General features: G+C 46.7%; 2 protein-coding genes across 7 annotated transcripts in view; one reads left to right on the forward strand and one right to left on the reverse strand.

The window, feature by feature from the left end:
* Positions 1–1,790: 1,790 nt before the first annotated feature.
* Positions 1,791–2,649, forward strand: SCAND1 (SCAN domain containing 1). Its single transcript, XM_047771191.1, has one exon. It carries the CDS (start codon positions 1,914–1,916, stop codon positions 2,451–2,453), a length of 540 nt encoding a protein of 179 aa, XP_047627147.1. The 5' UTR covers positions 1,791–1,913; the 3' UTR covers positions 2,454–2,649.
* Positions 2,650–4,505: 1,856 nt separating this feature from the next.
* PHF20 (PHD finger protein 20) overlaps positions 4,506–12,553 on the reverse strand; it is a 147,999-nt gene continuing 139,951 nt past the window's right edge. For all 6 annotated transcript variants that reach the window (XM_047771197.1, XM_047771196.1, XM_047771195.1 and 3 more), the window contains 2 exons: positions 11,246–11,429; positions 4,506–6,542 (listed from right to left, as the gene is read on the reverse strand). In XM_047771197.1, coding sequence (XP_047627153.1) covers positions 6,400–6,542; positions 11,246–11,429 — 327 coding nt within the window. In that variant the 3' untranslated portion in view covers positions 4,506–6,399. The remainder of the gene's footprint in view (positions 6,543–11,245; positions 11,430–12,553) is intronic.

Raw genomic sequence — 12,553 nt, forward strand, 5'->3', positions numbered from 1 at the left:
ATCCAAAATGTACAGACAAGAAAACTCAGAAACAGCAGTTTAATGAAGACAAATATTTAAACAGCCCTTTCTTTCCAAAGTCTTTACTATTTAATCCTCTCAACAACTCTGGCCTATGGCAAATAGATTGGGATTCCACCAAGGCAGCCTGATTCCAACAGGGTAGCACAGTTTTACTTTTCAACATATATGTAATGGAAGGCATATATATAATTTAAAGTTTTTGGATTTCCCATTGTGCCTCAATGGGTTAAGAACCCAACTAGTATCTGTGAGGATGCAGGTTCCATCCCTGGTCTCATTCAGTGGGTTAAGGATCTGGTGTAGGCCACATAGGCAGTTTGGGATCTGGCATTGCTGTGGCTGTGGCTTAGGCTGGCACTGCAGCTCAGATTCCACCCCTAGCCTAGGAACTTCCATATGCTGTAGGTGCGCCCCCCCCCCATAAAAAATAGTTTTCTAGTAGGCCACATTTAAAAAGTAAAATGACACACATGAAATTTGACATTTATATACATATATATATATATTTTTAGTACCCATGGCATATGGAGGTTTCCAGACTAGGGGTCGAATCGGAGCTGTAGCTACTGGCCTAAGCCACAGCCACAGCCACACAGGATCCCAGCAGCATCTGCAACCTACACCACAGCTCACGGCAATGCAGGATCCTTAATCCACTGAGCAAGGCCAGGGATCGAACCTGTGTCCTCATGGATGCTAGGTGGATTCATTAACCACTGAGCCACGACAGGAACTCCTGAATTATATATTTTATTTGACTCAATATATGCAAAATATTATCAATCCAACATGTAACAACAGAAAAAATTACGGCGATACTTTATCTTTTTCATACCAAGTCCTGTATATATGTCACGTTACAGGACATTCCCTTTCTGACTTAGCCACATTTCAAGAACTAACGAGGTAAGCATACATACCTAGGGACCACTATATGGCAGTACACATTTAGTCTATTTAGTAATCCTAAAATTAAAAGCAAAACCTACAGAGCCACCTGTCCCTTGATTCCAGAGGACACGCAAAAAAAAAAAAAAAAAAGTTCTTCAGCATTTACTTTGTGCCATGAGAAGGGCAAGTTTTACTCTGTGTGCTGAGGATCTTACACACGTTATCTGTGTCACTCCCTCTACCAGGCGGGTGTACTGCCCTCTTTCGACTGAGCGAAAGAACTTTCCCGAGATGGGCCCTCCCTCTAGTGCCTGACAGTCATCCCGCCGTCCCTTCTCTGCCACCTGCTAGGCCCCAGACCCCGCGAGCTCTGGCTCGCCTTCATCCCAATTAGGGTCGGGTAAGAAGGTGCGCATGCAGAGGCAGGGGCGGCGCAGGTCACCTGCCGGCCGAAGCAACCAAGTCGCATGATGACCCTTTTGGGCCCCTCTTCCTTGGGCCTGAGTAGGCGTTCCGGCACCGGCTCCTCCCCCGACTCCTCCTCCAACTCCTCCTCAGAGTTCTCCTCCTCAGAGTCATCCTCCGACACCTCCTCGGGTTCCTTCCCCACCTCCTCCTTCTCCTCGAACTGCTGCTCGGAGGCGCCACCATCCCGAACTGACCATTGCACGCTTAGATTAGCCGGGTGCCCTGCTGTGGCCGCCGCCTCCTGGCGGGACTCGCGAACGCGAGGGGGCGCCGCGTCCGCGAGCCCAGACTCGGCTTCCGGGCGCTCGCTCACCGAGGTCATCATAGAGAAGCCAGCGGGGACGACCACTTCCGGCCGCCCCAGCCGCTTCACCGGCGCTGGTGAGCTCGCGGCGCCCCCCGCCCGCCTCCCTCGGGGTCTCGCGGACTCCGCCCTCTAGCGGAAACGTCTCCCTCCTTACCCCGCCCCCGCGCAGACGTAGTGCCGCGCCCTCAGCTGCGGGACAAAGAGTGACGTCCGTAGCGGAGTTATGGCGGCCACCGAGCTGAACTTGGCGGCGACCGGGAGTCTCGCGCTGCCGTTGGGGAAAGAAGAAGGGGCCGGCCCGAGCTCAGGCCCGGAGCGTGACTCTGCGGACTCCTTCTCGACTCCTGAGGCCCCACCGCCTGCCCCCAAGCCCTCCAGCCCCAAGGCCGAGGTCGCCGAAGAGAATCCTACGCCTCACTCGGCCGCCTCCGCCTCCCTGGAGCTGCCCCTCCGGCCCGCAGCCCTGGGCTCCGCGTCGTTTGCCGAAGCAGCTCCGCGCTCACCCCCAGGCCCTGGCGGTTCCCGGCCCGGCCCAGAGACGTTCCGCCAGCGATTCCGGCAGTTCCGCTACCAAGACGCTGCAGGCCCGCGGGAAGCGTTCCGGCAGCTGCGGGAGCTTTCCCGCCAGTGGCTGCGGCCCGACATCCGCACGAAGGAGCAGATCGTGGAGATGCTGGTGCAAGAGCAGCTGCTCGCCATCCTGCCCGAGGCGGCGCGGGCCCGGCGGCTTCGCCGCCGCACAGACGTACGCATCACAGGCTGAGCAGCCGGGCTGCCGGCGGCCCGGCTCTCCATTCTGCGTTAATGAAAAACGAGTTTTGGCTGTTCCTGCAGTCTCGAGTGTTCTTTTCGGTCGTCCTTTGCCATGTTTATTTCCCCGAGCCTATTTCCAACCTTTCTGACTGGTGGCGAAATCAAGTTGGGAGCTCATGAGAATAAAGCCTTTCTTATTCACTTGACCTTCGTAGGTTTTGTGGAATCATTGTGTTGGCTAGGCTTGGGCCTCCACATCTGGAAATTTTCTCCTGCGCGTTCCCTAGGACCCCACTTGGGTTTCCTTTGTTTGGTAATGTGGGTCCAGCAGCCTGGGTTCCGTATTCGCTCTACCCTCTCACTAGCTGGAATTTGAGCTTGTTTTCCTAACTAAGAGGGTAGATGATGGTTATAGTCTTACCTTATGACTGTGGGATGGTGCAGACAAATTGTTAGCTCTACTAAATACTCGTTTAAGTGGCCATTGCTGTGCCAAACTACTTGCCCCACTTGCCTGCCCTTTGGGCACTGGCTTCCCCAAAGGCCCAATTCATCAGGCTATTTTAGTAATTGTTTTAGCGCAGGTCCTTACAGAGATAGGCTAGTTATTACTGTTTGTGTCTGGTTTAGGCCTCCAAACTCACCTTCCTTAACAAATTTTAGGCCTCACAAATGATTTAAGGGGCAGATGTAGTGTGAACTAATGTATTACACTGCTGGAGCTACTCATTTTAATGTCTCTCCAATTGCCTCCCTAATTGTTTAGGAAGGGAAGAAGGAATTTGGTAAGTAATAGGGAAGCTCTGCAATATAACCCTAAAGCCTACTCTGTTCCTTGAATCTTCTGCCCACCCAGGAAAGAGTTTCATTAGGGTTCACAGACTGGATTGGTCTCAGAAGGGTCCTAGTTGCAGTGGGTGCCATCTTTTAATGTAAGAAAGGCCAGACTTGTCTTCCCTGCACCACTTTCAACAAAAAGCTAAGCCTGTAGCTCACCACAGTACATCTGCCAGATTGGGCTAGAGGCTGGTAAGGGTCATTTTACTTTTTAATATTAAAGACACTGGAGTTCCCGTCACGGCTCAGCAGAAACGAATCTAACTAGGAACCGTGAGGTTGCGGGTTTGATCCCTGGCCTCGCTCAGTGGGTTAAGGATCTGGCGTTGCCGTGAGCTGTGGTGTAGGCTGCAGGCATGGCTCGGATCTGAGGTGGCTGTGGCTGTGAGGAAGGCCAGCAGCTGTAGCTCCCACTGGACCCCTAGCCTGGGAACCTCCCTATGCCAAGAGTGCGGCCCCAAAAAGCAAAAAAAGAAAAGAATAAAAAATAAAATGCTAAAGACACTTAAATGAATTCCAAAGTATTTTGCATACTTGGGATTTTGGATTTGAGCTTGCATCTGCCTCCCTGCAGAAGATAAATCTATTTAGAATGTAAAAGAATTCCTTTAAAAGATAATGTTTATAGAAAATTAATGCACATTAAAAGTAGGGTAGAGAACTATAATTCAAAAATAAATGACTGAGACATAGCAACAAAAACCTGCTTTATTTTTTTCCAAATACAGATACAGAAGTTTGCATGTTTTGCAAATATTGCTTCAAAGCAACATTTCTATATACAGCGCCTTCTGTTCTAATAGCGTAAACAGATATGTATCCACAGTGCAATGTTGGCTGATTAAGGGTCCACCTTGCATACACTCATTACTTAAAGAAACAAAATGATTAGTCAAACCAGAACTGCTTGTGTCAAGGCAATTTTTTTTTTTTTAATAGGTGGATGGTTTTTCTCAAAAGAAAACTTAGGTAGTGTACATATTTCTAAATGGTAACAGTAATATTTGCAAATAACAGTTTCCAGTGCTCCAACTTGCGGTTAATTCAACTTGACCCAGGAAGTGGGGATGGAGTCCCGCAACATGGCTTTAAATTAGGGAAGCACACTTTATCAGAACTTGGAGTCATCTCTGCCTCCCTAAGGACAAAAGTGACAATGAGTGAAATGGGATTATTTCCTTTACAAAAAGCATACAATAAACCCAACAATGGCCACTTGGCAAAATTAGGGTAATTCAGTTTCTGCTTCCATCTTTAATAAAAACATGAGATTGACTACCTTAAAGTTACAGCTTCCCCAGAGGTGATGCCCAGATGTGCTTTCAGAAAAGAAAAAATGGTAATCCAAGTAATTTAAGTCACCATACCTCACAGTTGTAGCTACCGAAAATCATCCTGTTTCTTCCCTTTTCAGATGAGCGTCACACAGTTATTACAATGTGGCTGTCTGATAAATTAAGCAAAACATAGATGCCATGCACACTCCTTGAACATTTCTTCCCACACCAGAAATACCAACGTTAGCAATGGGAAACAACCCTTGAAGAGGAATTGTGTCACCTTTATTATAGACGTCATAGCCACATGTATTCCCTCTAATGGATAAGCTACAGCAGGTCAACTTGTCCTAAATTCATTTTATATCAAATGATGAATTAAATCACTAGACAGAGCATTCCCTGAAACAAAATCTTGGTACAGAGGCCTTCATGACCACAACGACCTGTGCCTTAAAGCCTAACCATTCCAAAGGTTGCTGGAAATACTGTCATTGCTATTGAGATATTGGCTACTTTTCGTTTACATAGTAAATATTTGCAGCATATAACATTACAGATTCATAAACCCATAATTAACTCTTGAGTGTTAATGGACAACTGTGCTTTGATTTTTGCCTTCAGTGATAAGAAAACTAAATGGTGAAATGGGTCACTCCTCAAAGCACTGAGCATTTTCTTAAACTTTGCCTGGTAAGGAAAAACAATTACAAAACAAAAACAATTACATGTGGAACCGTAACCTGTGAGAGTAACAAATATTGTCTCAAAAGGTACAAATTGTACCTGGACCTTAAGCAGCATAATCAACTTGATCTCACAAAATAATACAAACAGGAAATTTAAAGTGTTAAAGTATATTAAAACAATTCCGAAAATGCCAGGTACTGAACACATACCCTCAGGGAAGGAGAAAAGCGGCACATTTAGGATCTGGTGTGTTTACAACAATATAAAATAAGGTAATTCCCCAAACCACATTCTCTGTATCAAATCTTTACAGTGAAAGAGTTCAAAATTTTGGGAACCACTTTTTGGACGTTAAATAGAACTGGTAAGCTGTCAATATGAAGAAGTGGGTAGAAAACGCTGTCCCTTTGGGTTCCAGACCCTGCCTGCTTCAGTTTGGAATTCCTCCTAGATTCTTCTTACAGTGAGATTCTAGTTCTTCCACAGGCTGTACGGGCTCTGCTACAAAAGACACACGACCCAGCTGATTCGGGGGTGAAAGCATACAAAATTTGTCCTCAGTACCAGGAAGTCATGAAAGAGATGTGGTGAGAAAAGTGAAGAGTCCTAAGGAGAAGGCAGGGCAGCCAAGGCCTCTGGTCCTTCCCAACCTCCACAGAATGGTGACGTCACAACACTCCCATGAAGCTGGAAAAATGAAAATGATGCCTGCTGCCTAAATCCATGCCAGGCAGAAAACCAGAAGGCTTGGCATGTGCCCCAACCTGACAGAAAAGTCAATTAAATAAGCTGCAAGTTGAATTTACAACTGTTTCCGACTAAACTTTTTTGGCTCTCATTCCATTTATCATCAGTGGCACGATTTCAAGTGAAGATTGTGCAAAAAGACTCACTCTCCATTCAACAATGTGCACAGAAGAAGGGAATTCCAAGAGTCTATATCTGCTACCTTCTTGGTAGGCTTTGCCATCAGAGTGCCCTCCCTTCCAGTAGCCAAAATGGCCTCTTTGTCCAATGTCCATCACACCCCCTGCCCAGATCCCTGAAGTCAGTCGGTGTCACGTGCATTCGGCATGCTAGGTTTATTTATTTAAATATGAGAAGCTCCTCCTGCAGGTGCCCCAGGATTATGCCCCCCATTAGTTCTTAGTTTCATGTTGAGCAGCAGAGCGCGATCTGCTGCACCTTGCCCAGGTCCGTCAGCAGCTGCTTGATGCAATGCTTGAGCTGCGGAAGCCTGGCCAGAGGCTCCGGGGGTTCCAGTTCCCCGGTGTAGTCCAGCCAGCTCTCCAACACTGTAGGCAGAAGAGAGAGAGGACCCGATGAGTTCCCAAGGCATTTGATTGGCAAGAACGCCAGCAAGAATTGCCGCACTTTATCCCATCTGACAACTCATGGGGGACAGGAAGGGAGGGCCATTTCAGGCAACACTGACTCATCACTCTTTCTGCAAAGTATTACTCCTAGGACGAAGCTCAAATTCTGTAAGCAGTACAGCCCAACAGAACATTCTATGATGACAGAAATAGGTTATGTTTATGTTGTCTAATATAGCCACTAGCCATAGGTAGCTACTGAGCACTTAAAACATGGCTAGTGCAACTGAGGAACTGAATTGAAACTTTATTCCATTTTAGTTAATTTCAACAGCCACAAACAGCTAGTGATGACTGCATTAGTGCAGCTCTACAGTCTAGCAGGCTTTTCTTCATGTTACTGCCCCATCTTAATAAGACTTTCGCATGCTGAAAATCAGAGAGCCTGGAATTCCTGTCATGGCTCAGTGGAAACGAATCTGACTAGTATCCATGAGGATGCAGATTCCATTCTTGGACTCGCTCAGTGAGTTAAGGATCCGGCATTGCTGTGAGGTGTGGTGTAAGTCGCAGACGTGGCTTGGATCTGGCCTTGCTATGGCTGTGGCGTATGCCAGTGGCTACAGCTCCAATTTGACTCTAGCCTGGGAACCTCCATATGCTGTGGATCCCACCCAAAACAGAAAAAAAAAAAAAACAATCAGGGAGGCTGGTGTTTTAGCCTTACGTTAAGAAAACTGAGAAGGGACTTGAAAAGGTCTATTTTTATCAGCATAAATTATGATTCACTTGATATTAATTCCTCTCATCAGTAGCACAGAATACTCCGATTTTATTTTCTCTCTTTAAATATTTAATGTTAAGATGTCCAGGTACCAACAAACTTGATTATTACTATTTCAATGTCTAAAGAGCTGTCCTGCTTCTGAGAGCAGGGATTTCTCCACAGAAAACTAGTTTTTCTTTGCCAAGCCACTTCCTTAAGCTCTGGCATTTGGAAAGAGGCCATCTCAGAACGCTGCATCTTTGACAGCCTCCAGGTGGGCTGTGTGCTGACCCCAGCCTGTCTGTAGCCCTTCTAGACTGTGTATCAACCTGTACTGAGCACCTTATGGACCCTGGAACCAGAGGTGCAGAAAGAGGAAGACCCTGTAGTGCCTGTTCCTCAAGCAGCCTGAGCCTCATACACAATCCTGTGCCTTCTTCAGACCAACCTTTGGCCTTCCTTCCCACCTTTCTAAATGGCTGATTGTTCCCTGCAAGTTACTTCTCAGGGAAGCCTTCCCCAACTCTACCCTGTGTCAAAGGTGCTAGGCTCTCACTTGCTCTCCTTTGGAGCACTTACCCTGGTTTGTAATTATACATAGTGGGGTGATTTCATTAATAACTGTCTCTAACCTAAGATCAAGCTCCATGAGGGCAGAGGCTGAGTCTGCCTTGCTCACCAATAACTCCCTAACACTCAACTATGCCTGGAACATAACAGGTTCTCAACAAAGGTGGTGAGCAAGTGCAGGAATGGTCTAGTGATATGCCTCACTGAACACTCGGGCTCTGCAGAGCTCACCTTCCTCCCTCTATCAGATTCCTTGTTGGTATCTGGGGGTTCCAAGGAGGAGGAACTTTCCCTCCTCCTGATCCCAACAAGTACAAGGACATGAGAAAAGAAAATAAGACTGCCTTCTCAGACCTTAACTTGAAGACCAAGAGCAAAGGATCGAAGTCAAATGAGAGTGGAGTTCCTCTTTGGCTCAGTGGGTTAATGACCTAGAGTTGTCACTGCTGCAGCTGAGGTTCTATCCCTGGCCTGGGAACTTTTACATGTTGTGGATGCAGCCAAAAAAAAAAAAAAAAAAGAAACCCCACAAACTGGAGGAGACAGGAACTACTCAGCAAAAGAGCACAAGAATAAATGGAGAAAACAGCTAAAGTCAGTGCTGGAAGAGCCCATGTGGGTGAGCTTAATGAGGTGGTCAGGGCCGGATGGGCTGATTCCAACAGAAAATGTCAGTCAGTCTTCTGGACAAGATTATGCTACAATCGCTGAAAGACTCCTCTCAAAGTCACTGTAACTACTTCAGATCTGGTTCCAGGCTCACCAAAGATGTCCCCCAACACTGTAGTAACCAGCAGACATGGACAGGGAGAAAGAGCATCAGACTAGAAGTATCTAGGCCACTCAACAGTCTCTGAACTTGGTTAAAGTGTTTGGGGCCCCTAAAGTGGAAGCCTTCTTTCTAGATCTGCAGGAACAAAGACTAGACCTCAAATGGGGGAGCTAAGGGCACCTCCTCTGAACCTCAGCATCTAGCAAGCCAGCCTCCTCTCCGTAGCGGCTGCTGGACCATTACTCTGTTTCCCTTTTAAAGAAGCTTAACAACTCCTCAAGAGTACAAGGACTGCAGTTTCAAATACACTCCCCTGACCATCTAGAAAGAGGTCTCACAAAGGTAGCACTTTAAAAAAAAATCTTCCTAATGCTAAAAGATTAAGCATTTTTTTTCTTTTTTTCGCTTTTTTAGGGCTGCACCTGTGGCATGTGGAGGTTTACAGGCTAGGGGTCAAATCAGAGCTACAGCTGCCGGCCACAGCAACGTAGGACCCAAGCCGCATCTGCGACCTATACCACAGCTCACGGCAACGCCGGATCCTTGACCCGCTGAGCAAGGCCAGGGATCGAACCTGAAACCTCATGGTTCTTAATCGGATTCGTTTCTGCTGCACCATGACAGGAACCCCCCCAAGATTTAGTATTTTTATGGTCATTAAATACCTTTCATCTTTTAGTTTCATAAGACTGTTCACATAATTACTAAATTATTAAATAATGGTTAATACTAAAATGACATTTTTAAAAGTATTTATCAGTCAATATAATAGCTTACTAGGCTTTTTTAAAAGGAATATTATATATAAATTCCTATAAAAGCTCAGTTTATTTTGATGGTATTTAAATGAAATTAAGATAGTAGAAATAAAATAGTATTCTGATGAATCTCAATTTAATACAATGCAAAGTCTATCGACCTGAATAAAATCTTTAAATGTTATAAGTGATTTTCATGCTTCCAATACCTCTCAGAGTCTGGAATATCAGAACACAAACAGAATATGTGGCCTCCAATCAGCGGGACATATGAGTCTTCTGGGCCAAAGAAGGGGGCCCAGACTTATCATCCTGGCCACACTGCCCACTCGGTGAGCTCAGGGCTGGAGTAACCCAAGCTGGGAGGGAGGGCCAAGTCAGCAACCAAGAAGTGGGTAGCCTCTGACTTCTCCCCTAGGGACAGGTTCTTCTGGCAATAACAGAACATTCACCTTGTTTCCATGGTGCTAAGTGATCCAGAGCCAATTCCACTCTGGGTAGCAATGAATTGATTTCAGCAGTTTTCAGCAGGGCATTCAATCCTCTTTCAACTTTCTAATAGCAAGGTTTTCACAAACCAAGCATCATCAGCTACAGTTCTAAAGGAGTCCTAGGAAAGCTTTTAGGAATAAAAGAGAGACAGAACCACTCCCCCTTCCAGCCCTCACAATGGACTCTGGTCTGGCCTCCCATTCCTGATTCCTCAGTTTTGCTTCAGGGGCAGGAGAAAGAGCATGAGGGCAAGTTCGCCTCTCTCTCGCTCCTCCAAAAAGGCTATCCTTTCTCCAGTCAAGCCAGTCCTCTTAGCATCTACCCTCAGCTGCCGCTTCTCTAGCAGAAAATACCACTCTTTTCAAGGCTCCGCTTCAGTCCCAAGAGTTCCAGGAAGCCTTCCTGCTGTCACTTCCCCTCACAACAGGTCTCCTCCCCTGGCATGGCCTCAGCCACACCTTGTGAGCTAGCCTACATAACATATGGCATTTTTCTGAGTTATTTCATCCCCAATTATAGTAGTAATAGCCTGGCTATACTCAGAATCCTCAAACAGAACACACAAGGTTCCTAAGGATGAAAATAAATAATTAAGGAGTAAGTGAACAATCAACAAGGAAGTTTGTCTTCAAAAACCAAACTGACCAACATCCTGGGGGTCAGTCCTCTGAGCTCATCTGTTACCACTAACACCAGGGAGAAATATCCAGGGGCTACATAAATGACTCCATCAAGTTCTTTTTGGATTTGACCACAGTATGTGGAAGTTTCTGGGCCACAGATCAAACCTGAGCCACAGTAGCAACCCAAGCCACTGCGGTAACAATGCCAGATCCTTAACCTGCTGTGCCACAAGAGAACTCCTCAGCCAAGTTCTTAAATCTCTACTAATAAATAAAGAGGAGAAAGGTTCATTTTAGACTTTATCAAAGGCTGAAATAAAAGGCATTTCAGACCAATCCTCAGATATAAAAGCTCAAATAAGTCAGAATTTCAATTCCCTGCCAAACTTGGTTAGTAAAGATCTGCTCAGAGCAAACACTGCCTGTAGGCAGAGACCTTCTGCTCTCCCACAGTCTCCATGTAGAAGGGATTGCACAAGTGAGGCAGGAGCCCTGACATTGCTCAGACCTTAGAAGTGCCCAATGAACACTAAAAGTAAGGCTCGGCATGTTGGGGGGAGAATGGAAGTGGGTGAGACTCAAAGAAGATGAGGCCAAGTATACACAGTTGTCCCTGAAGAGCCAGATCAGGGGTTCAGAAAGCAGCTCATCCCAGCAGGCCCACGGTGCCCAAAAACAGCAGGGAGCCAAACGAGCCCTACCATCCAGCTCCTTCTCAATGGAGTCCATCCTATGTGTGACTTCATCCTGAAGAGATTCCACATGGGTCAGCAGGTTAAACTGCCACTGGTGCTGGGAGCTCAGCAGCCCCTCTCCACCTCTGTCCAGCAGCTTCCGAGTGGGGGCTTCCTCCGTGAGGACCTTTTTGGAGACATATTCCCTCACCTGGGGATGCAACAGCATTTAAGTTACTGAATGGAGAAAGTTCCCAGTCCTTTCTGCAACCAGCCCATGTTCGTAACCACCTGAAAGCTCAGCTGCAGTTTGAACGTTCCAAATCTCTATTTCCCTGCCCCTTCCTTCTCTCTTGGGCACTGGGCAAGAGCGTGCCTGCTGTACCAGTAACAACCACCTCAGGGCAGCACAGACCTCTGACTCAGAGGATCCCACAGCAGCTGGCCACAAATGGCCCAGGGCCCTAGGCCTGACATAGGCCTCACAGAATGGCCCCCAGAGCCCTGAGGTCAGAGTGGAGCAGGGAGAGTCTAAAAGGGGGTTAGTATGCTGGTGTCAGACAAACTAGCTCTAAGTCCCAGCTCTGCTCCACGTTGTGCTGAATGTGTGCACCTGGATGATCACGAACCTTTTCTGGGATTTATGATCACAACCTTACATTCATTCATTTGAAATGAAATAGGTTCTAGTTAACATTTACTTAGAGGCTACTATGTGCAAAGCCATGTGCTGAGAGCTTTCCACAGATATGTTCCACAGTGACTGCGAGGGCAATGTCACTGGCCCCCTCTGCGGGTGGCTAAAGAGACCCATCTGAGGAGGTGAGCTAACCTGCTCAGAATCACACAGCAAGTGGCTGAGCCTAGACCTGAAACTGGGTCTGTCTCCAAAGACTGTGTCCTCCCCAGCCTTACCCAGCACTGTTGGGACCTGGCAAGGGCACAGGCTGAATGAGGGGCTTCTAACCTAGGGTGCTCCCCTAGATAAGAGGCAGCAATGTACCTATGCTGGTGATACCAGCCCATAGGGTGAGGCCTGTGTAAGGACAATGATGAGGGTAAAGCAGCTCTCAAATCACAAACATTGTCACTGACAACTGAGGATGGCAGAATGTGACCAATGACTACTGGCAAGAGAATGCCATGGGGGCTCCAGAAGAAAATGACTTGAGTAACAAAAAAACTGAGACTATCTCTTGGGGAAAACTGACAAAGCCAGCAAATATTTTGACAAATTGGACTGTTCTTATGCTAGGGCTGCAAGGTTAAAAGTAAAGATATTGTAAAAAACTTGTGCCTAACAACACACTTGACTCATTCTTTGTTACTTATGCT

Source organism: Phacochoerus africanus, chromosome 3 (genome assembly GCF_016906955.1).
Source record: "Phacochoerus africanus isolate WHEZ1 chromosome 3, ROS_Pafr_v1, whole genome shotgun sequence".
Classification (NCBI taxonomy): domain Eukaryota; kingdom Metazoa; phylum Chordata; class Mammalia; order Artiodactyla; family Suidae; genus Phacochoerus; species Phacochoerus africanus.

Coding starts and splice junctions, on each gene's coding strand:
- SCAND1 (XM_047771191.1), top strand. CDS start 1,914: ATGGCGGCCACCGAGCTGAACTTGGCGGCGACCGGGAGTCTCGCGCTG.